Genomic DNA, 25,533 nt, shown 5'->3' with positions numbered 1-25,533 from the left:
ATTTGACTTATTTTGGCTTAAGTTACTGGCTTAATAAGTCTTTCTTCTGTTTGCCTTCCCCTTTCCTGTATCACCTGATCTAAAGGGGCTCTGCAATACAGCATCATTACCCTCTCCTACACTTACTGCCTGCATAGATCCTGACATGCCAAATCCACTGAAGATGCCTCAGATTTGAACAACCTAATTGCAAAACCAGTGATAATGTCCTTAAAGTTTCTTTCATGCAGCCGAAGCTTTGAGACACAGCAAAAGACACCTGTCTTACTTGTAGTATCATTCCAAACTGGCCATCTGTTAAAGTAACTCAAAATAGCTAAATGGAATTAGCATCATACACACGGAGATCAACAGAAGAAGAGATTAAAGTTTTTCACTTACTTTCCAAGTGTTGTCAAAAATCAAAACACAGTAGGCAAGGCTCAGCAGGCAAAGGACAACTGGGACAAAGAAGGGGTAAGAAACACCAGTGAACTTTGGGCACTGTTACCATCTGAGCAATAAAATAAGGCTGTGCTCTGCTTCTCACTATAAGCCAGTCTCAGGAACAGGACATTTGGGAGCATGGAACTTTTTCTCAGAGAAAGAAAATGCCAGGAAGCATTGAGGTGTTTGTTTGCAATGGTTATCTCAGGCACTGGCAGCAGAAGCAGAAGCCTCCCCCAGAGGGTGAACAGGGTACTCCTACACAGGACAGAAAAAAGCCCATGCGGAGAGTCTCAGTGCTTTGGTTTTCTCAAGGTCTTCACTTAATTGTAGTTAAGCAGTTCAGCAACCAAAAATAAGTGACCATAAAAATGTGATTTTTTTTTTTCTCACATTTCAAGATTTTTTTTCTTTGCCTTAAACATTGATAATTAACCCTTATAGGGGTGTTAAGCAAGCTATGGTTTGGGGTTTTCTTCTCTGTGCAAAGCTGCACCAAAAAGGAAGCAGGAGTATATTACTTTCCAGATTACTGAGATACCTGAGTAAAGAGACAGATGCATATACTGCAAGTTACGATTTAATTTAAAAAAAAAATAGTACCCACCAAAAAAAAAAAACCAAAACAAAAACCAAAACCACAAAAACCCTACCTGTTTCTTTTCAGAAAATGCATCAGGCCTCTTTTATATATTAGTAATATTTTAATGCCACTTCCTATAAACATTTAATGCCACTACCTATAAACATTCACTTAAAGCATGTCACTGTATTAGCCACATCAACTGTGAAAAATAAAATTACCAGGAGAAGAAGAATAGGATCTGTATTTGTATTTGAACTGTGGTGAAGAAATTAGAGGCAAGAACTCAGGAACAGTGTTTCTGTTCAACTGGGATGCCCACACTTGGTCCTGTGGGAGTACCTATGCATGTCTGCAGAGATACAGTTGGCAATACATGGACTAGAACCAGGTACGTGAACTTCTTGAGCAGATTCAGGCTGCAAAACTACAGGGTTATAACAGAGATTTAAAATTTTTGAGATTTAAAACACTGACAATTTAACATAACCACAAAAGGAGTGGCCTGTATCAGATCTGACAGTAACCAATTAAGTATATTCTAAACTGCATGATACAACTCAAAAAAAACCCAGAAGTCACTCTTACAGATTTTACAGGAATGGCATACACAAAATATTCAGTTTTAAACATTTATTTTTCCACTTGAAGATTTACTGTAAGTTATGTTGACTTTTTTTTCCTAAAAATATATTACACTTACTTGAGATCACAATGGTGATAAAAACAGTTTATGTACATTGTCTGTTTTAGCCACTCAGATTAATGTGAACTTGCAAATACAAGTAAGTCATTTATTAGTAATAATGCATTCTTATCCTAGCATGAGAGCAGTATTTCTTGTACACAAATTTTTACTTTTTTTTGACCAGCTTTAGACGGTTCTGCTGAACCACACTTAATGTAGTAGGAGAAGAAAGAACACTCACTCCACAATTTATTTATCAGATTTACCCTACTATAAGAAACCTGAGAATGAGCCTAGTTTAGCACTAGGACTCACCTGGCTTTGAGATGACTCATACAAAACACTTCTTCAACATGGAACTATTAGAAAGTTTCTCTTAGTCTATTATAATAGCACCTCTCATCTTCAATATGAACATTGCTGCATTTTTTCTTCTACAATTCTGATCACCTGTTTGGATGTCATATTTAATAAAGATAGTTGTCTCCTGACAATACCATCTGAGCATTAAAAAGAAGGTATGCCAAATTCTTGCTTCCTACAAAAAGATGGTAAGGTAGTTTTAATGAAATCAAGCCTGTTGGACCACGCTTGCTCTCTGGCTTATGCCACTGTCCATGTTCTGCAATGCCAACCAAAGGTCTGTGACTACATTTAGAAAAGCAGTAGGGTAGTGGCTTAGGTACTGTAACTGGAATCCAAAAAGTGTTTCTGTTAGTCTGCTGTATGACTGAACTGTATGAATGCAAATAATTAATTCTATTATTAACTGGTGGCTATCGACTTGAGTAGATGAATTAGCAAGTTCAAAGTGCACGTTCACTGAGTATTACACATGTACCCCTGCATCACCTCCAGGAAGTATGAGCTGTTCAGCTGCTCAGTTCCCTTCAGTGTAACATACATCTACAGAAGGAAAACTATGTCAGATATGCTGCAGCCCAACAACGGAGGGCAAAAAAGAAGGAAGAAGACTAATTTTACTGAAGCATAAAAAAACGAAACAGAAAATCAGACTTGACAGCATGGAGTTAAGAAATTTGAAAAAGGTAAGCGTTGCCTCAAGAAACGCTGAAAACAGAAAGGCTCTGAAACTGTCTCAAGTGGAACATCTGGTTTGTTTTTTTTTAAATTAACCACACACAAACAAACACAAAAATCTTAGTGTGATCTGTCTTAAAACTTTGAGATCTGTTATTTCCAGTTGGAAATACATCCCTAGCATTACCGATTTGCACCAAATGATGCCCCACTTACTGGGAGAACACCCATTCACTGAATGGATACAACATGGCAGAGACAGATGCTGTAGTGTCACTCTCTTCAGTGAATGCTGATTTCACTAAGGCATTAACAATCACTGAAGTTGCAGCATTATCAGCTGAAAGCAAAGAATTTTGGCAAGAGTCAAATAATACATCCAATGAACTGTTCAAGAGAAAAGGAGTGCAATTAGCTTAGTCTCACAGAACAAAACTCCACCTTTTGTGGTAGAAACCTCAGCTGCTCCTTATCCAAGATGCTGATCTGTCATGGGTGTAACAGAGCTACATCCTCTTGCACCATGCAGTCACACAGATGCACAAACAAGAGCATTTTTACTGCCAGCCCAGCACCTGCAGGTTTTGGTAACTAAAACATATTTTAATGAGAATGCTTTGGGTGGTGAATGGGGCAATATTTATAATAAAAATTATTCACAAGGGGCAATGTGAGTGCTAAATGTCTCTGCATCCAAATGGCAAAAGTTACTCACACTGAGTAGCGATGTGAATGCCTAAGGATTCCTGCAATATGCAAGTCATCTGCTTTACATCTCCAAACTAACCCCAGCAGGATAAACATTAAATTTTCAAGCAGCAGAGCACTCTCCAGAAAAATGCCAATGTGGACAGTCTCCATCTCAGTCATACTGGGGAACAAGCACTGCCAAGTCACAAGAAAGAGCGAGCCACTTCAGTTTTAAGATGGGAATGAAATCAAAACTCATTGTTACCCAATGCTGCAAATATATATTCCTACGTTAAAGTATATGTGTATTAAATTTCAACATACCCTAAATTTAGCAAGTCCATCAAGTCTCCACCCATATAAATTTCTACTGAGTTTTCAGTCCTTAAACCGGTGGTTTATAATGACAGGCCTTATATACAAACGGCTTATGTAATAGCACAATGTCTACAGTATAGCATGTAATAGGAAAAATGGTCATTAGATGTAATAAAGACATTTTTCAGTACTCTGTACAACGACAAACAAGGCAAAAAAAGCTGCTTCAGACAATTTGTGGTTGGTTTTTTTTTCTTTTTCGAGAAAAAGCAATAAAAACCGTGAAACCGACAGGAGAAATCTGAGAGTTTCCCTGTTAAAAACAGCTGTCAAAATTCCTCATGTGTACACTCTCCTGCATCCTGAAGTGGTAAGGTGGCCCCATGATGTATAACCCTAAGTCTTAGTACCTTACTTCTTAAATTGCTATGATGGATAGGACTTGACTCCATTTATACATACATACATACATACATACATACATACATACAGTTATTACATGCACTTGTTAAAAAACAAAGGCCTTTATCCAAGAGAAAATGTAAGAAACATTATGCTGGAGGACACAGTTTTGCTGCAATAGCAAAGGGGATCGAGCGCCTTGAGTGCTGCCTTCTTGCCAGCAACAGGAGATGCTCTAAAACCAACGGTACTTGGTAGAAAGTCTAATACAGTACACATAAAATACAGAGTTCAGAGATCTTTAGTGTTTGTGCATAACTCGCCACCCACTTCTCTCCCTGCAGACAGGGGGGAAAAGAGTCAGGTTTCAGTTTTCATCCTCATTGACTTAGAAACAAAGTAAGTCAAGCTTCCTACATAAATTCACACAGTGAAAAGTCCTTCCTCCAAAAATATACAGGATCACACAACTAGTTTTCATTCTTATACACCATTAAAAAAATTATTAAATCTCTGATTTTTTCAAGCAGCATATTTTGCATTTGTCATCGGCAGGTTTGTTGTAGAAATCCTAGAAAGTTAAAATTATATCATACCATACAAAAACATGTAAACAAAATGGGTATTTTTAAAAGGCATGCATGCTCTTGAAGAGGATTAAAAAGTGTTTATTTTTGGTCAATAAAAGCTTGCTTAGCATTTTTAACAGCACCTTAGTGACTTAGGACCCTAAGCCCAAGTAACTTTAATTTAGATTTGGGCTCCTAAACTTCTAAATTAATTGTGTAAAATTACTTAAGCACTTTAACATTTTTTTGCCAGGTCTCTGATCTTGCAGATTCGATTTTCTGCAACCAGCAGCTAACTTTGAATCTGTGACATTCAGGAATGTCTCATTACTGTAACTAATTTTGCAATGGTTTTGATCCTCCATAGATTAGTTTACGGTATGTATGAAAAATCTTTCCAATGGTGTTCTGTGACACCACTTTGCAAGCTCCTTCACAAATGACACCGGATACAACCATCAAATTTAACAGGAATATGATTATATGTTTCTTCTGAATAGCTGTTAGTGTCAATGACTGTGTTATTCGTTCACCTGTTAAGATTGACAAACACACACTTAGGAAAACATCTGCAGCACAGCATTAAGTAAAAAGGAGGAGTATTTTTGGCACCATACATTTTCAAACCTAAGCTTCTAGGCTGAAAGTCTAGCAAGTTAAACATACACAGTGGCAGCTGGGAAAGAAAGCCTTATCTGAAATGCAACATTTTTAAAGGAAATTTTTTTTGGAAGGTGCTTTTTTACAATCATTAGCTGATCCCCAAGTAATGTGTGCACTGGAAAGCCTAAATATTCATACCAAATGTTTACATATGTATCTTAGCACTCATATGTATATTACAAGTATGTTGCACCAACAGAACTACCAGAATCCATATTAATATAGTCAGGCATAAAACATAGTGTCTTTTTTTTGCTTTTCATTTATCTTAGTGTCATAGCCAATTCTAACATTTTCTTTGAAAATTAGTTGTTGCAAGGTTGCTACATTACCTTGGGCCATAGTGTTATGGTCTGTACCTATACTTGTAAGTATTATCCTTACATTAAATGTGCTTTGTAGTTCAGCAACACGTAGCTCATAGCTCTGTAAATAATCCCTTAAAGGAGAAGCTTGCTTAATTTTTACGAAGTGCAGGGGCAGCCAGTTTTGTCTTTCGCCACCAGGTGTCTTCCTCTACACACAACAAACCCAATGCATCAGTGAGTTTAATATGAATCCACCCTCTATCAAGGATCCCATAGGCACAAGATTTGCTAAAGCACTGGTAAAAATACCTCTACAGCTGGCTTTGTTCTGTATTCAGTTGCACAATTTCATCCAATTCACTGGGTCGTTTTTTTGGTCCTTCAGAAGTGGTCTAAGGTATGCTGCAGCTGCTAAAAGGACTTCTGTTTTTCTTTGTCCTCTGTTTGTTTGGTCTAAGGTTGATGACATCTCCACCATTGAGAGTGTTAGAATTTTGATTGGAGTAACTTCCACCAGCTGTATTAAAAAAACCTACAGAAATTAAAGAAAAGTATTTGTATTTCCCACAGCCTAATACATAAAACTTAAAAAGCAACACTGAGGCATAGTACTGCACTTCAAATGCATACTCCAGTTTTTAAAAAGCTTTATCCATTTCTGGGTCAGTTTTGCAGCTGAATTTGAGGTAGAGCCAGTTGGAATTGCTAGGCAGGCAGTTTTTAAAGTGGATATGTATCTATGTAATTGAAGGGCAAATAGGTACTCATCTGTGTATGTGTATGCTACTAATAGCATGGTAACAAAGTTATAGTTAGCTGAGTAATACAGTAAAAGGAAAACATGACAATTTTCAAGTCAAAAACTTTGCTGAGATAAAGGGATGGAAAAAGCCTGACTAAAAAGGGAGTGCTTTAAGGAAAATAAATGAACTGACTCACAAATGCTTTAAAGGACTACAGAAGTTCAGTGTTTCCTTACAAAAGGCAGTTTACAAAGACCTTCTGATTACATGCCAGATTCTTTCACCCTGAGTCTCTTGTAAATCTGCACTGAGTAACACTAGTACTAATTAAAGTAAAAAAAACCAAACATCCTTTCTCAAGTCCTTACACAATGTTTGTTTAAATAAATTTAATAAAAGGGCACTTGCTAAACATTAGCTAGAAACTTTAGTATATCAGTTTGACAATCTTGTAACTTTAGAGTCATAAAATTACTTTACAGAAAGGAATACAGAAGAGACAATATCCTAAGATAGCAAGGTAATAACCAGACCTGGATTCACCTTGTATTAATTCCACAAGGAAACTGATGAGGCCATAATCTTTGATGGCACAACATACTGTCTTCTGGGTTTTTTTATTACAATATACATACCAATCTTGTTACTGCTTGTATGTACTAGTTCTGGATCCTCAGCTGTTTGTTGCTTGAGCTTCTGAAGATATTTATCAGCCAAATACTTAAAAACTGCAATGTTAAAAAGAAAAACAGGTACATCAGAGTATGCTTAAAAATAATCTTTGTATCAATAATAATACCTTTGTATCAAAATTCTGCTGTGGTGACAAAACTGCACTTGAGACCACAGATTTAGCATGATTTAGTTAAGTGATTCTCTCCCAGCAAACCTGTGTACCTGAGCAGAATCCAGATGTCTACCCAAGTCTTACAGTTTGCACTAGCAGACAGAAACACAGCAGACAGAAACACCCGAATACTCATCTCAATAAAGCTGACATGTACATACTACCAGATGTTCCAATTCATGCAACTTGGGAACTTTTTTACAATTTATGACACAATTTAATACATATATATTTTTGCAAGAAGCCTTAAAAGTCATGTAAAGAAGGGCTATTAATAAATCCTGGTAACAATATTTTTCTTATTAACTAATGCTACCCCTCATTTGTACTGGAGTGCAGAAACTCTACCTAGAATTATGACAAACTACTACAACTATAGAAGAATTTTCAGAACCTATGTGTGTTACTATTATCTACATTTGCAATTACTAACACATGTAAAAATGAAACAAACATTTTTACATTTTCTCTTGTACATGTTTTTCCCAGGGTGAATTACATTACAGATGAAAAACAATTAGCTTAGTATCAAGTTTTCCTGATTAAATGAAACACAAGTTATCAGAAACTGGAATCCATGATTTTTCAAGCCTACTCCAAAAAAGACAGTGACTGAATTTTATAGTGGTACCTTTAAAAAGTTAAATATATACCTTGAAAAGTGATACCTGGAAACTATTAATATATCATCAGTAGAAAAAAGGCTGCAAGGCATCAATCTTGATGTACTTTATTTAAATGTAACTGAACTACAAAGTAATTGGTTATAACAATTATTAACTACTAGCAACTACAAAATAATTAATTCAACTATATGTATATTGTAATAACTGAACTTCTACATATAATTTTTTAAAAGCTCAGTGCTTACTTAGTCATTAGAACCAAGCAGCCTTAACACGTCGGCACTTCCAAATACTCAACCTCTCTGCTGGTTTTGGAGGAAAAAGGAAAGATGTACACAAAGAAATGTGTACATCACCCAGATCACTGACACCAAGCAATTCTGGCTATGTTTAAAGTGTGCTGCTAAGAAATACGAACAGGATTGCCAAGAGCATGGGAAGGAACAGATCATCTCCAAACGAGAGACCCACAGCGGGGCCCGGCGCCCGCTCTGCTCTGTCTCGTACCTTCAGTTACATTTAGGTCTTCCTTCACAGATGTTCTGTAGAATCTTAATTTTAGCTTTTTTGCCAGTGCTTCTGCCTCTTCACTGCACAACAGAAGAAGACATTGTAAATATTGATTTTTAATATTTGCCAGCATTTGTTTTTATACACAAAATGCTTTGTGGCAAGTTAAACACAGCAGGGTGGGTTAAGAAGCTCAGTCAAAAAATATCTGACCCTTCATTTCTTCACAGTAACTCCTCTATAACAAGAAGATATTTTACATGCATTTTATAACTAAAGGTAATTGCTTTTCAATATTGATTGGCTTCATTAACCAAACTTTTACAAGGGATCAAAGAGAGGTGTGAAACCAAAGGGAAGGAGGCTGTAATTAACAGCACTAGAATAAGAACAAATACCACTGCAAAGTCAAAACAACAATAAAAAAGCAATCCCTAAGTATATTTTAAAGAAGCAGTAGACTATGTAACCAGATGAGAGCAGAGATGAAATAAATACTTTCTTCTGCCAAGTGAGAGAGAACTTGTGCTAAGTTTTAAGGAAAAGCTGACAAAACTTACGAAAATTTTACCAAGGCAAATCAGAAAGATGAAGTAACTGAGGCAAATGGAGTATACTGAAAGCAAAACCTAATTGACATACCATGAATAAAGGAGGAGTTCAAATGTAATTGTGCTTTTTCTTTGAAAAATCCTCAGTATTCTTTGCAGAAGGAGCAGAAGCTGATTTATGCCATCAATGATAGCAAAGAGAGAACAAAGAAAGCCAATGCAAAACAACAAAAAAGAAGAAATAATTTAAAACTCCCAGAAAGATGGTAGAAATAAAGAAGTGGAGAATGATCAATTCCAACATGCAGCATTTTCTACATGATATGTTGTGGTAAATAAATGCATTTGTTAAGTTGATTTTACGGTAAGACTCAAATTGGTCACATATACAAAGACACAATGAAATGACAGCAAAATCTGTAAAGAAAAATATACTACAGAAGGATCAGCACCATACAATTTGAGAATATTAACAGATACAGATTTCTACAATTATGTCTAGTTAAAAATGAGCAGTACGAGCAAATTAAAGAAAAGCAAAGCATACAATATTAAGATATTTTTCAAACAGCCTAATATTTCATCATTTTAGCAAACATGCAGTAGCCAAACTACACAGTGTAACTTCACTAGTGCAGAAGCACAATTTAATAGTAACTGTATGTTTTAACAGGAGAGAAAATTTGCACTTTTGGAATTTCTTATTTAAAAAACAAAACAGATTCATGTCATAGCACAAACAAACTCTTCATGCTATTCCTCTATTTTTTGGCTGACACTTCAGAAGAAGGTGTGAAGCAAACAGAAAGTTCCTAGGCTGTCAGGCATATAACTAACCAAGCAACTGTACTCATGCAGCACTACCTCTCACCTGTGTTTCTAGGGCACACTTTGATGTAGGGCATAGGTCTAACAAACTAGATATTTTAAGTCTTCACCAGAAATTCCTATAGATTTTTTTTTACAGTGTGTATATATATATACAGCAGGGAGCATACATTGTTATTTAAAAACAGGAAGATAAAACTCCTACTTCTTTATGCAAGAGTCATCAAGAAGATCAATCTTATTCTGCACAAGAACTGTGGGAATGTCTCCAACTTCATTCACAACTTTCTCCTTCCAGGTAGGGATTGCTTTGAAGGACTCTCTGTCAGTTGTAGAAAACACAAGAACACAAGCCTGGGCTCCTAAAAATACACAAACCAATTACAAATACAAATAAATACAAATCAACCAACAAAAATTAAAAAGAAGAATCACGTATAACATATTTCTAATAAGAGGGATATTTCAAGTTTCTCCCATAAAAGTGCACTTTCACCACCAGCTTGTGTCAAACTAGTGGTCATAAATCTCCCAAATGAAAACAGATTGCCATATTATTTTGGTCATTATACCCATTCTTCATGATGGCTACAGGTCTGTTACCAGTGATTTCCAGTGTGGTGCATATATGTAGGGGAAAGGAGCAGGAAGGGGTGTGCAAAGGCTGGAAAAAGTGGAAGGGAGGTTGGCTTATATTTATTAAAATATCTGTAAACATCATCTTGTTCAATGTTAAGACTTTGTGAAGTTTCCACTCTAAGACACTTTATCTCTCTCCTTCCACACATTCCTTCTGAATGCTAAAACACAGAGATAACTTGGTAATAGAAAGTTTAGAGGGAAAATCCCTAATGTGGTATGTAAAAAGGGGTGACTTACAACTTTAGACCCCCCTACTAAATATATGTATGATACGTGTAGATGCAGAGGACAGAGATAGTAAGAAAACCTCAGTCTGACGATAGTACTTTCTAAGGAGAATTACACGACAGGCTCTAATTAAGCAGCAAACTGAAGTATTTTTAGGCCCTTCAAGATTCTGATATCTAAAGGTTCTTAACAGGAAGTTAACAAACATCAGTACAAGAAAGTGTCTTTTCTCTTCAAGAGATACACCTGTGCATCAATAATGACAAATTTTATACTTATATTCTATGTGTAATTGTGCATTTCCAAATGTCTGGTGAAGATTTTGATCCCTGGATTTTAAGAAAAATCAGAATTTACTAATCCAATAACCCTGCAAAATGCTTAGCTAAGAAGGACAAAAGGACTGTTCTTCTCACCCTAAATACTGAGTATTTCCATTGAGAAGATAAACAAATTTAAGAAATTATAATGTCCACATAGAAGCTCTAAGAGAAAGTAAGAAAACAAAAAAGGCAAAAAACAGGATCTAGGCATTGAAACACCTTTCTACATGCAGTGAATGACAGTATTCAAGAGCGTCAATATCATTATCTCACTCATCTATTCCAAATGGAGTCATAAACCACCTCTGTATTACAACAGATTGTGCACAAAAGACACCAGCAGCAAAGACACAGGACAGTAACAGACAGGAGCATAACAGCTAAACCCAGGATGTTCCTGGTGAATATTTTAAATCAAGTTCTTTTGCAATAAGTTGTTTCATAAAGGTACTTTAAAGTACTGAAGAAAAGTACACCGGATTTTTTTTGTGTGCAATCACTGCTTTGATAACCCCTGTATCTTTATTTTTAAAGTTTCCAACTGGCTGCAGAATCACTGATAAGATATTCACACCTAGACTAATTCAGAAAAAACTTGAGAGTAGAAATAGCATCTCTACTTGAATCAAGTAGGGCATGAGCTTGTCAGTTGAGAAGGTCTCAAAGATGCTCAAGCAGACTCTCCCATCCCCATAGACTCTATAACTGTATTTTCTCTTTTGTAATAATACAAAGCCTATGAAATATAAAAAAGGTAAGGAAATTCCTTGCCATGAGTGAACTCACATAGGACTTTGAAATGAATAGTTGCCAAATATACTCTTCTGTTCTTTGCCTCAGCTTGTTCAGGCTATGACAGAAAACACATGTTCCCTATACAGCTGATGATTGCTCTTTCAACATTGAACTGAGATAAAATTTAAGGATACTTAAATTTATGGATACCTTGATCCAAATTGGACGAGGACAGTCCTTGCAGCCCTCTCATTATCAAACAACCACTACAGCTGAAAGTGGTTGACAAGTGCAAGCTGGAGCAGTGCTATGAAGCCTTGAGATATGAAGGCTAACTAATTTGCAACAAAATAAGGACTCTGAGAATTTGACTAATCAGCAACTGAACAACAGACTAATGAACAAGATGTCTTCCATCAAACAACTGACAAGGTTGTGTTAAAAATACCAGGGTAAGTAGACAGAAGAGGATGCAAGCACAAAGAGGTGATCAAATACTGCTTTGAGGAACACCAGTAACATGGACAGAACACAGGGTGAGGCTAATGACATCCACTTCTGAGTGTGCTTAAACACATAAATGAACTACTTAGCCACTTAGAAAATGCATCACTTCCAGTGTATAGAAACTAGTAGGATGCATGATATAATAAAAAAAGGAAATTATTATATACATAGAGAGCTTCCTTCAACTCACTGAATTCAGGCTGTTGGACTCCTCACATTGTGTGATCATGGCCACGCAGCTACGCTGGCTGCACACAGAAAACCACCTGACAAATCCACCATCATCTGCAATTTTGCTTCTCTTCAAGGATGAATAATTTGGTCTCTGGGCAAGACGGGCCCAGAAACAGGCTGTGAAGTCTTAATAACACATAAGCAGCTGATCCCTGAAGAACTGACAATACCAAAGTCTCTGGAGAGCACATAAGCGTAATGCTAGTGGGACTTTGCCATTTGGGAGAGACAGAGCTTGAAGTCAGCAGCAGCATCCATCAGATGCTAGGCAGCATCTATCTTACCTACCTTAAAAACATCCTCCCCTTATCAGCAATAAATGACAATGAAATCCTTTTATTTCCAAAGTAAGTTTGACCTTCTGCTTCTTCAATTTGATGCCTGTAGACCTGATGCTAAACCAAAACTGCATTCCAGGCATTTCCCTTGTTCTTCATGAGTCCAAGTTTAGTGCAGAAGAGCCCCTGTATCTAATAGCTTGAAGTGTTAACGCATCCATCATGCTTTCTACAACATGTACTCACAGGATGACTATGTCCTGTTTCACAGCAACCCCTTCAGTATAAAGATATTGAAAACAGAGATCTAACAGTGCTCTGCTGGGCATGAGTCATGAGTGAGATACCAGGATACACAGTGAGTGAGGCCAGTAGGTGTAAAGTCCTTCTGAACACTCCATTATTTTAGCAAAGCAGTCCCACTAATTCGAGGTAAAAGACTTTGGCTTGGAACAACTGAGGAGAGCAAAGAACACAGGAGAACAGAAGGCCAGGAGACTAAAGAGGAAGCTCCAAGAGAATCAAGTACAACCTTCTAAAACTGATAGGCTTAACCTGTCACTGTAAAATAACAATGATCTACTTCTGCATGAGGATAAAAGGAAACAGTAAAAAAATACCTTTCTCTGACAAAATGGTAATCATCAACTATGAGTGGCAATCAGAAATACTCCCAAATCCCCCCCAACACTATTAGTTGCCAAAACCAATCATAAAATACAAAAAGTCAGAGGACTATCCTACTCTGGAACAGCACAGCATAAATATTGCTTTATCTCTAAATGAGGTAATTTTTCAACAATTTTATACCATAGCAATACATTCTGCCCAGCCATGAGGTAATTAGTTTGACAAGAACTGAATCATGCAATCTTTGTCAAGCCATTCATATCTCATGCAAAAGAACAAAAAGGAAAGATTTTCCCTACCACTGTTAAATTATGTGCAAAGTAAATGAAAAGAAAGTCTAAGTATGCATTCTGTAACTGGCTAAATAGATAAACTATCTTTATATGACTGAATCATATAATGTCTGGTTTATGAAGTAAATATTCTTTCCTTATTACTCCATTCTGTTACCATGCTCAGGGCAACCTGTACTAAGAAGAGAACAGTTGTGCCTTGTAAACTATCTTTCTAGGATGACTGGTGGATTTTTTTGTCCTTGGATTAATTTCTGTCTTCTTCAGACATAGTTTTCAGAACATTTACAAATATATGTCTTACAGAAATAACAGAGCACTTCTAGAGGGAAAAATATAATCTTGCATTTGATTATCTGAATATCTACACTCTGTCCAGTTTCTGGCTCACTTTGTTCTGTTTTTTAAAGGGCACTACTTAGCATCCTGCACAAAGTGATACTTAATTAAGGCAACGATCTTACACAAAGAGGAAAAACATTTAAGAACTAGAAAAGGTGAACTAATAATGCTTTGCACACACACAAAGTAATTTAAATTCTTAATGTAGAGAAAGGGAATAGATAAATATCTGAAGTAAAAAAAAACCCAAACCATCAAAAAAACAAGGTATTTTCACCTCTATAGTAGGCCTTAGTTATTGCATCAAATTCTTCTTGACCTGCAGTATCCCACAACATTAGCCTGACATCTTCATCATTAACTCTGAAATAAAATACAGGATTTTGTAATCAATAAACAAGAGTAATTCAAAACAACTGACATGAAAATTTTTCTATGTCTACAACATAAGAGTAATTCAGTTCAAATTTAACTTCATTTAAATATAATATAACTCAATATGGATAATGGTTCACCTCTAGGGTAGTAGTCCCTCAATTAGATTACAGGCTCTTTCCTGACAATCCATACTATATTTTCCTCTTCCTTTCCTTCTCTTTCTCTACATTTCCCTCTATGAGGAAAAATATTAGTCTTAAAAACAAATCTTATGTGCCTGCATAACAGTCCTCAAATCTTTTTAATCACCCTAGAAAATTTACAAATTTTCTTATTTCTCATTATCATTGTATTTTTGTATTTTCCATTTTATGAAACATAATTGGTTATTATTTGCCTATATTACATAAGGAAAGTAAATCTAAAGCACATTTAAATAAATTATTTTCACAGTAATTTTAAACTGTATTGGCTAATAAAATCTGAGTAATTGTTTTATCAATTGTCCCACTTCTTCCACAAGAAATTATATAAAAAAATAAAAATAAAAAGGTGGTAGAATACAAAGGACACTTGTCAAAGAGATTAGTATAAGAGAAGTTCCAAATATTATTTTGCTTTTGATCTTGTATGGAAAATCGAGCAATAGAATTTTAGCCCACTGTGCAAGAAAAAAAACAACTCTCTTCACTTGCTTTGGAGATACCAAGCCTCATTTCAAGCCTTTGCAAATCTTAGGATTACGACAGAACAAGAAATAGAGGGAAAGATAAAAATCAATAGGATGTGATCTGTTTAATACATACTGGATTTGTCTTTCCAGAAAATCTACACCAATAGTTTTCTTGTAGTCTTTTGTAAAAATCCCCTTGCAATATCGCTGAATCATACTGGACTTTCCAACAGCTCCGTTTCCTACTACCACCACCTTGATGGCCACCTCCATATCTTCTTCCAACATCTTTGCAGCCCAAGTGACCCTCTTGTTTATTCAGGAAATTATCGATTCTGTCAGTAACGTAAATAGCTATGTTCACAAAAGTGCTGTGAATAGAAAGCAAGAGGAGATATGATCACACATAAGGATTCACAAAGATTGTTCCATTTATTTTCAGTTCTGCAAGACTGCTGAAGCGACCTCAGGCAAGTTATTCAGCCAGTCTGTATTTTGATTTGCCACTTATTAACTGGAAATTAATATAACTGTTGATAAAAATACACTTCCACTGTACAAACATATTGTCATACATTGATTACATTGCTAACACCTACAAGATGCTCAACTGATCAGCCTAGCAAGGAGCATGAGTCTGAAGTACAGCAACTTCTAATTGCACCCACTGTTGCCTTATAGCCAGCTCAGATATCATCACCTCACACCAACACTGAGGCTTTGAAGACATAAACATTTAGCATTCTTTGACATCCCTAACTCCAGTTCTTCTGAACTTGTCTAAATTTGTCTTTCTGAGGAACTCAATAAAAATCATAGTCAAGTTAATTTGTGGCATGTCAATCAAAAGACAAAACATGTAAATATTATTGCATACTTCTGAAAATACTGCATTTTCCACGTCTTTTTTTAAAACAAGACATTGAATAATTAAACAGCCTTAAAACATTTTTAAATGTTTAAACTATATTAAATTTAAAAGTCTGTAACGTAAGTATATTATGATATACTTCTGTGTCACCCATAATCTTGCATCACACTGTCACTGCAGGGGAGCCACCTAATTTCCCTCTGATTAATTTTAACCTGTTGGATTGAGTCCAGAGGAGGGCCACAAAGATGATCAGAAGGCTGGAGCACCTCTCCTCTGAAGACAGAGAGTTGGGGTTGTTCAGCCTGGAGGAGAGAAGGCTCTGAGGAGACCTTATAGCAGCCTTCCAGTACCTGAAGGGAGCTATGGGAAAGCTGGGGAGGGACTTTTTACAAGGGCATGTACAGACAGGATGAGAGTGAACCATGAAACTGAAAGAGGGTAGATCTGGGTTAGATATTAAGAAGAAATTCTTTACTGTGCATGTGGTGAGACACTGTCACAGGCTGCCAAGAGAAATTGTGGCTGTCCCCTCCCGCCCAGGAAGTGTTCCAGGCCAGGCTGGATGGGGCTCTGAGCGACCCGATCTAGTGGAAGGTGTCCCTGCCCATTTAGGGGGGCTGGAAACAGAAGATCTTTAGGGTCCTTTCCAACCCAAAACATTCTATGATTTTATGATAATTCTGCCCGCGTGCACTGTACATTAACCAGAGAGAAAGCCAACTTGCTAAAGTAACATGGACAAAGTTCACAGCACGAGCAGTCATAGCAGAAACAGGTATTTTAATATAAATAATGTATTTGCCTTACTATAAAGATACTTCCTGCAATTTTGGTAATATTTTTTTAAGAGGGCGTTGGGGAGGGGGACAAAGGCGCACATAAAAGCTGAATTTTCCGGGCGTTTTGCTATGCCAGGATATCACCACAGAAACACTTCGCACCTGCAGAGCAGGACATTTCCTCCCGAGAGGTAATTCCGCTTTCACAGGAGGAGAAAAAGCGCTTACTTCAAAGGCTTTGCCCATCACCAGACCCGCAACCCGCGCAAGAGGAGCGGGGCTACCCGATACCCTCTCCTCCGCCAGATCATGTTTCTGGATTGCCTCTGGTTGCAGACAACGTTAGCAGAGGGATGTTTTTAACGGGTATTCGGCAAACAGTGTCAAAACTGCCGCTAGGTCAGTCTCCAGGACTCGAAGGGCCGTTTTAACCTAGGACATGGGCTCGGCACAGCAGCGTTCGGTGGTCTCTCTCTGCCCGCGGCCATCCCCTGGCCCTGCCGGGGGTGGCCGCCACCACGCTGAGAGCGAGAGTTCCCGCAGCCCCGAACCCCAACGGCGGCCTCAGCCCCGCCGCCTCCCCAGTCCCAGTCCCGCTCCCGCTCCCCGCCAGCCGGCCCGGCCCGGCAGCGCCCTCCCACCTCGGGGCGCTCCCAACCAGCACCCCGATTCCCGCCCGCCCGCGGCCCCTCTCACCAGCCCGTTGCAGAAGCGGGTCGGACGGCGCTCCCTCTGAAGGCACAGCGGCGGCTCCACCTCAGCGGCGGCGAAGGAGGGAGGAAGGGAGTCAGGGAAGGAGGGAAGGCGAAAGGAAACCGCTCTCTGGAGCTGACCCAACCCGGACGCACATCCCCGCTCCCCCGCCCGGAAACGCCGTCAGGACCGGGGGGGCCGCTCGGGGAGGTGCCCGCCCGCTGCCTCCGCCTCCGCGGCGGCGGACCCCGGCTGGGTGGGAGGTGGCCCCCGGTCCGCAGGGAGAGCGGGGAACCCGGGGCCGTCGTCGTCGGGGAGCGGACGGTCGCGGGGAAGCGCGGGGGTGGGGACCGGCCGGGAGCCCCTCCCGTGGGGTTTTGCTCGGGAAGCGTTGGCACCTCGAGTTGAGTGAGGAGCCAGGCAGGGTTGCGGGTGGGATCTGCCTGCTCGAGAGGGAGAAGCTTCTGTCTGGGCTTCTGAGGAAAGACTCGGACAAGGCTGATCTTCCCGGCCCTCGGGTGCATTCATCCTTGTTGAGGTCCCACCCGGCGGGCGTCCTTCCTCACCTCATCTTCCGTGGAAAACAACACTGATTATCCATGGGCTTTCCTCAGGCTGTCTCTGTAGGCAGCTGCCGTTCCTGTGTATGCATTTTTTTAACTAGGGCGTGACTGCGCCAGGTCTCAGCTTGCCACCGTCAACACAAGGTCTGCCAGCTTCCACACTTCATATAAAACTGAATGTGAGAGGTTTTAGCATAACTGCATCTCCCTCTACAACCACCTGGAAGGAGACTGTAGCAAGGTGGGGGTTGGTGTCTTTTCCCAAGTGGCAAGCAATAGGACAAGAGGAAATGGCTTCAAGTTGTGCCAGGGGAGGTTTAGGCTGGATATTAGGAAAAATTTCTTCACCGAAAGGGTTGTCTGTTACTGGAATAGGCCCAGGGAAGTGACTAAGTCACCATCCCTGGAGGTATTTGGGAAACGTGTAGATGTGATGCTGAGGGACACGGTTTGGTGATGACCTTCATGGTCATAATGGTCTTTTCCAATAAAAACATTCCTATGATAGTTTTAAGATCTGAAGATGTTAAATTGTGCTGTTTATTAGTCGTGGGGCTTGGGGGCTTTTTGTGGGTTTTTTTCTTGTTTTGTTTGGGGTTTTTTGTTTGCTTTTGTTTTTTAGTTAATTCTGATAAAAGATGTCTCCTACCGTAGAATCCCATTCTTTTCTTGTATTACAAAGCACATCTCCTTGGCTCAGGTGGCTGCTCCCTGTGCCCCCCTGCCTGTGACTTAAGTATGGCCAAGTAACCCTTGGGAATATCTAAGTTTGGGTTGCTGAAAACTGTCTGGCACAACTGAGGTCCCTATCCCTATCCTGTGCTTCCCAAGTCTTCATTCTAGAGCAAACTGGTGCTGCCTGTGCCTAAATACCTTTTGGATTAGTGCATTTTGTCCCTAAACCTCAAGAGTAGTTAAATTTTGTGCATTGTCTTTATTTGGAAATTTGTGCTTTCATTTGTCATGCTGACCCTGGCTGCTAGTCTCAGTCTGATGCTGGGGCTTGTGTGTGCCAAATGGCCTTGAATTAGAGTTTCATCATGGAAAATGCGATGTGCATGGCTAGGATTAATCCCACTTAATACCTATATTAAACATTGGTACTGCATGTTCACCTTCAGGTAGCTGTCAAGTAGTCCAGTGCAGTTCCCTCCACTGACAAGAAAGGGGGCTTGTGGCCACAGCTGTATAGGACTAGAGGAGACATGTCCTATCTTAAATGACCTAATATAGGCAGTAAATTAGTAACTGCTACAGATAATTATAGTTTTTCATTTTCTGTTCTTTGAATTCCATACAATGTGGAAGGCTTTTATGAAGTGTAAGGCTAGAACACGTACTATGACCTTTCCGTGTGTCACAGGGGTGATAACACATATTTCTTTGTGAAACCCAAACAATTCAATGAGGCTAAACCATTCTAATGTCTTATAAGAGCAATACAGGAAACCTTTCTTATCATGTTCCAGAAAGGAAAGAGAAACACCCATCCTGACAGAAGACATGGAGGACATGAGTACTGCTGCATCCTCCTCACTTTTTGTGCCATGACCTTTGTGCCTTTAGAGTTCTAAGTATGTGCCTTGTGTTGCTTCCACTTGGTTCTTTTCTATCCTGTAACTAAGTGTGGGACAACTCCTGTGGTGTATGAACTTATAAACTGTACAGACACCTGTTTGCAGCATAAACTGTTGTTGATTGTGGTTCCAGCTCTGGCAGTTAGTAGTTTTGTTCTGTGATAAGAAGAATGGAAGAAGTGACAGATTTAACAGATTTCAAGGCTTTAGTATATGTGTAGTTTGATGACTTGTGGAGGACATCAGCCATCAGAGTGACTTGTTTGCAGCTAAAAAATCATATCTCTTTTCAACTTGATTAAAATTCCAGACACTGGATCTTGCTCCATCGTTTCATGGAGACTGACTAGCACCTACTCTTGGACATCTTTTCTATTTGCAGGTACCAGGATGTACCAATGAAACCAACTGTGAAACTTCTCCTAGACAAATGATACAAAATTAACACTATCGTAGTAAAGGTACAGAGGTGAGGCTACTGCCTACCTTCTCTTCTACTTTGTATTTGCCTTTACAGACTACCAAAAGGTGATGTTGATCACTTTTGCCATACCATTTCCTATTCAGACAGTTATCTTTATGTTCTCCTGTGATTACTGCTTCCTACAGCATTTTTATGAGACTACAGCCCATATTCTTTTTTTTTCCCAGATGTATTATGGTGCAGTTAGCTACAATGGAATTATTACATTTGACTGCAAGGCAAATCAAATTGATCTATAACAGAAAAGTGATGTTGTCTTTTACTGAAGTAATCTGTTTGTTAATGGCAAACTTTACATGAATATTGTTGTCTGATTAATCAGTAAAAATGTTAAATCCTTCACCAAGAGTCCTTGGAAGTCCCATCAGAGTCACTCCAATTGCATACTCACAACTATATTCTGAAATCTCTCACTGACCTGATTTAATGCATCTTCTGCATGCCCTTTTTTTCCACATAATCTATGCATTTAAGGAAATACAATCCTAAAAAAATGACAAAACAAGAAGAGACAGGAAGTTGATATAATTTGTTTTCTGTGAAAATGCTCTGCGCACTGGACTTTTAGTCACCATATTTTTGTTAATGTGATTAAAATATTTCCATAAATATGGACTGAGAGGCACTCAGGCTCATAGACAAAGAACATGGACTTTTTGAAAGGTTTGAATTGAAAGACAAGATTTGCCTCTGAAATCTGCTGCCACTGATGTTCTTCATTATTCCTCTCTCTTTTTCTCTTTCTTTCTCTCTCTCCCCCATTCCCATTGCTAAGAGCCTTGCAAAATTTCAGTTCTGACCTGCCATTTTCTTCCAGCCTATTATTTCTGTTATCATTCTTTTTTAGATTTATGTATTATCCTCTCTATGATACCAGAAAAAGTAATTTTCCAGACTGTGCTGGTAAGGGATCATCTGAGTAGCATAAAGTGGAAATCTTCCCAATCTTTTCATTAGATTCAAAGCTTAGACATCACATCCAATATAGTGTCCTCTCAAAGCAGTTTTGTGGTTTTTTTCTTTGAAGAGAATCTCTGCTGAAAGTTGGAGAAAAAATAAACAACCCAATCACAGGATTATTTAGGTATGACAAAAAGCATTCACTTGAATGCCAACAGTGTAAAAGTGTCAGTAGCTACATGTTGTTTTGTTTTTTTTACATGAAGCCATTTTAAAATCAATATTTGCTTGCATTTTTTACACTAAAAAATTATCCTGCAAATAATCCAGTTTTGCTTGGCACCTATGGTTTTAGGATAGTCATTTGCTTCTTTTCCTCATAGGTATATTGCCATCATCAGCATTTACTTTCCTCCACATTTTTGTCACTGGAGGTTTTACAGGAAACAGATTAATTCAGAGATATGTTGTGTGGCCTTAACCATTTTGTGTCCCAGTCTTGGCAGTCAGCAAGATGTACTTACCAGTGTATCACAGAATCATAGAATTGTCACGGTTGGAAAAGACTTCTGAGATGACTGCATCCAACTGTAAACATCCCACAACCCCTAAAATCAATCAATCCAATCAATCAATCAGTCATCAGTCAATGAGTATCAGTCACCATGCCCCACTAGAGGATGTCCTGAAGTGCTTCATCTACATGGCTTTTAAATACTTCCTGGGATGGTGACTCCACCGTGTCCCTGGGCAGCCTGGTCCAGTGTCCAGCATAAGAGCATTTGAAACTTGCAGTGGCAGGAACTTGAGAGAAAAAAACATCCACACATGGATCCCTGTAGCTGGACATGCAATGCATTTCCCTGGTTGCCAGATTTTTATTATCTGAGAATTTTTTCAGGGACCAGAATAATTTGTAATTGTCACATTAGTAGAAGTGGAAAAAAATCAGCTTTGTGTACAATGAGTCATATGTGTGCAAAATATTTTTGAAGTAAGTTAATGTCTTGTGTGAGACTGATGTAAGCTTATTTGAAACCTGCTCTATTAGACAGAAGGTGTGCTCAGCATCTTGGTATCCCTGTTTTTGGAAGCATTGGTTCTCCACATCACAGATTTTGCATGCTGATGTGTGTCTTTGTAGACGGAGGAGTTCAGATCTGTACTGCTCCACTATGTGCTGTTATTTAATCTGTGAAGTTCAGACCATTTTAGACAATAAAATATCATAAAGCAAAAAAAAAGTTTGACTTTATCATGATCCAATTTTGTTTCAGGACATATCTATAATATTTCTGAAATAAAGACATGGACAATCACTGTCTGAATAAAGCTTTGAAATCCTGCAGGAATACAAAACAGCACAAGTATTTAGGGAAATTGTTGCTATGATCAACCACAGTCAGAAAGAGTCTTGAATTTATCATATGCTACAAATTTCTCTATGTGACATCTCATCTTCTTTCTGCTGTGAAAAGCCATCTGTCTTGTACTTAGATTCTATGGAGGAGGAACTGCTGAACTCTATAACAGAGATTGTAGATAAATATTTTGAGATTAGTACAGATCTGTACTTATATTATTAACATTACATATGTAGACATACAGTTATCTTTTAGCAGAATATATAACAAAATTAAAGTATGCAGTTATTAAGATGCAGTTAAAGAAGACCTGTAAGATATTTGTGATGCTGTGACCAGCTGCTGGTAGATTGTATGGTAAACATAATGGTAAAGGGGGATTTTTAAATGTTGTTTCTTGAAGTATGTCAGGACTGAGTTTAGATTTATTTTTAGATACTTCTGTAAGTATATATATAGAATTTAACAGAATCTGTTTTTAAAAAAGATGAACACTTTTTGACCTTTACATAAACACAAGGAATGGTATCAAATATAAAAGAAGCCAAAAAGGCCACTCTGCAGGAGTGAAGCAGGATATTTTGCATCAGAGTCATCAGAAAACTCTCAGGCAGAATTGTAAAGAAAAGTGGTGCAAGGATAATAGGATAATTTGCTATGAAATCTGTAGAATTTATTTTTACTTCATGCTGAATTAAACAAAATCAGTCTGCTGGAAATGAAACAAAACCTTATATTTGTTAAACATAAAGACAAATAAGAACCAAATGTTTTGATTTTACTCAGGAAAAAACTATGTTAAAATAAACTTGGCATTTTTATATAAGGATACATCACCCTTCCTCTTTCCTTCCACCTCCACTTGTCACTGATGGTATAGAAATCCTTTCTAGGCCGTGCCTCAGCACTCTCCAACAAAAATCTGCTTTTCTCTGAAGTGCTCTTATGGTTTGAATTGTGGAGTCTAAAGCTGAAGTGTGTTAATTCCCATGGGGACAACAACTCTAAGACACCAGTGGAGAGTTCTTCACTCAGACCCTGTGGCCCATCCAAAGCATTTCCCAGGCAGTTTTACTTCTAAGTCTCTAACATGGGGCGAGAATGAAGTGACCTCTTGGGCCTTACCCATTCTATGGTTCTATGATTGTGTTTCCTTGTTGGGGTCACTGGAGTGGGGCCTTGGAAGCCACAGGGAGAACTTGTGTTGTTGACACTCTGCCCATAAAACTGAGGCACAGATTTGTTAGGGGAGCAGAGGAAAGGGTGGAATGCTAGAAAGTGAATCTTGGCTTGATGCAATTTCATGGAAAGCCTTGCCAGGCAGTTGAGGTATTTATTTACCAAGCCTCCAGTTAATTAATGCTAACTTCTTTGGGACCAAAAGTGCAGATTGTAACAACTGATAAAATGAAAAATTATGTGAAGTCATTGATTGTACTATAAAAATTACTTTTTTCTGAGATTTTAATTAGTGTTTTAATAAAAAAGGGCTAAAATTCAGTTATTCCCCATGAAAACATGAGATATTAATAGAAATTATAATTAATAAATAAAAAATATACCGTCCTGAAAGCAGTTGTGAATTTTTCTGTTGTCATAGTTATTTCTGTTGTTCTCAACATATGGAAAATCATACCTAAAAATGCTATGGACTTTTCAAAAGTAACTGCTGAAAAGAGCAACAAATATGTTATTTGATAAAAAGTTGATTCCTACATCCTGGTAGCTGGCCTGGTCTTCTCCATAATGCTGGTGTTCTGTGTATTTGCCATCAAGAAACTGTAGATTTCGTAGTACTTTTTGTGTTTATATTATACACTTTGAGCTTGGAGGGAAATTTATGTAAATTGAAGCTGGTGTATATGTTTCATCAAAAATGAATTTTCCTGAGGAAATAATTTGCTATGGAAATGCATTAATTGAGGTAAAATGTCATTTGGCCAAACCTTCTTTCATTGTCCAAAGAACTTGAATCACATTTTTACCAATGTGCTGGAAGGACACACTGGAGGGATAAAGGTTTTGAGGTCAGTCAGGCAGAAGAGGAATGTAAATTAGATTTCAGTTTTCCAAATTATAACTCTAAACCCAGGGCAAATAAGCATGAAGAACTGCCAAGATGCTGCCTCATGCTTTGTGTGAGGTTGGAAGCTCACCAGATGATGACTCCTGGGGCAGATGGTACATAATGTTCTCCTCTCACTGTCCTTGGGGGCAGACAGCTCGTATAACATCATGGAGAGAATGGGCTGTGATATGAAAGCTTAGCACGTCATCCTTTTTACCCTTATACTATACAGGATTTTAGCATATTTTGTGTATCTTTTATCACATGATTGACACATGCCTTCTGACTGTATCACTGTATGTTGTGTAAAGAGCCATGCCTATCACTGCCCCTTGGCCTCTCATTTGTCCTTGCTGTGCCTGCTGCCAGTGAAGCTGGCAAAGTTTCAGCTGTGCAGGGCTGGCTGAGGATCATCAGCATCCTCTAGGCTAGGGCAGAGGGATAGAATTTGGCACCACAGGCCTTATCTTCACCCAAAACACTGAGTGTATCTGGTGCTATTTCAGATGGGACAGTACCCCTTATCTCCTCCACTCTATTATCCAATGGAGGTTTTGGGTGAGGGAGCCAGCACCCATTGTGGGTCCCTATTGTCTTCCCCAAATGGGGGATTACTAGTGCTGAGCTTAGGAAAAGAAATGTCATATCCAGAATGCTGTACCTGCTGCCCTGTGGTGTCAGCACTCATCTCTGACAGCTGCTGTTGGACTGCCATGAAAACAGGACAGAAACTATTGTTTTCTATGAAGCCTAACCAGTCTAAATGTCTGCATTTTGCCTGGGGGATAGTTTGGTGTCAGAGAATCCACTGCAGCTTTGTTGTCTTTGAAATAATTGTACAGCCCTCAAAGGACACACATCACCTCAGAAAGGGAAGAAAATATATGAATAGATAGGTCATTAGAAGATGAGCTCTATGCTATGAAATAAGCATGTCACTGTGGACATCTTTTTTTTTTTGTCTGTTCCCTTTCTGTCCTTTTCCTGGTAGTGGATATTCAAAAGGGGATATTTAAAAAATTCATAAACATGGTAAGAGAGTTAGAAGTTGTGAGTTCAAACCCTGACCAGGTGGAATATGACTGGGATGCATGCAGGGTTCCCGGGGTCTTGGGGAGAACTGAAAAATGTGACCTTTATGTGAAAGATGTTCTTTTCAAAAGATTCCTGTTTTG

At 38.5% G+C, this 25,533-nt stretch overlaps 1 protein-coding gene across 3 annotated transcripts; it reads right to left on the bottom strand.

The window, feature by feature from the left end:
- Window positions 1–1,632: 1,632 nt before the first annotated feature.
- On the bottom strand, window positions 1,633–17,678 carry RAB23 (RAB23, member RAS oncogene family). 3 transcript variants are annotated; one of them, XR_011725385.1, is made up of 8 exons: window positions 17,406–17,678; window positions 15,190–15,391; window positions 14,283–14,368; window positions 9,999–10,155; window positions 8,412–8,494; window positions 7,067–7,159; window positions 5,998–6,220; window positions 1,633–4,486 (listed from the first exon to the last, which is right to left on the bottom strand). XR_011725385.1 is itself a non-coding variant. In XM_071741640.1 (7 exons), exons 2-7 carry the CDS (start codon window positions 15,342–15,344, stop codon window positions 6,081–6,083), a joined length of 714 nt encoding a protein of 237 aa, XP_071597741.1. In that variant the 5' UTR covers window positions 15,345–15,391; window positions 17,406–17,678; the 3' UTR covers window positions 1,633–6,080. The 3 variants fall into 3 exon arrangements, 2 of the variants coding, with proteins under 2 accessions (XP_071597741.1, XP_071597742.1); XM_071741640.1 differs by having other exon boundaries at window positions 1,633–6,220; XM_071741641.1 differs by lacking the exon at window positions 17,406–17,678 and adding an exon at window positions 16,938–17,024 and having other exon boundaries at window positions 1,633–6,220.
- Between the last annotated feature and the right edge of the window lie 7,855 nt (window positions 17,679–25,533).

This window comes from Heliangelus exortis, chromosome 3, assembly GCF_036169615.1.
Source record: "Heliangelus exortis chromosome 3, bHelExo1.hap1, whole genome shotgun sequence".
NCBI classification, from domain to species: Eukaryota; Metazoa; Chordata; class Aves; order Apodiformes; family Trochilidae; genus Heliangelus; species Heliangelus exortis.
This window is presented reverse-complemented; position numbering and strand designations above follow the sequence as displayed.

What these genes read in the sequence shown, in the direction of transcription:
- RAB23 (XM_071741640.1), bottom strand. Translation starts at nt 15,344, where the DNA reads ATGTTGGAAGAAGATATGGAGGTGGCCATCAAGGTGGTGGTAGTAGGA. An exon ending in TTTCTGGAAAGACAAATCCA is followed by an intron (nt 14,369 to 15,189) that starts GTATGTATTAAA and finishes ATTTTATTTCAG; the next exon opens with AGTTAATGATGAAGATGTCA. An exon ending in TACAAGCAGTAACAAGATTG is followed by an intron (nt 6,221 to 7,066) that starts GTATGTATATTG and finishes TAATTTCTGTAG; the next exon opens with GTTTTTTTAATACAGCTGGT.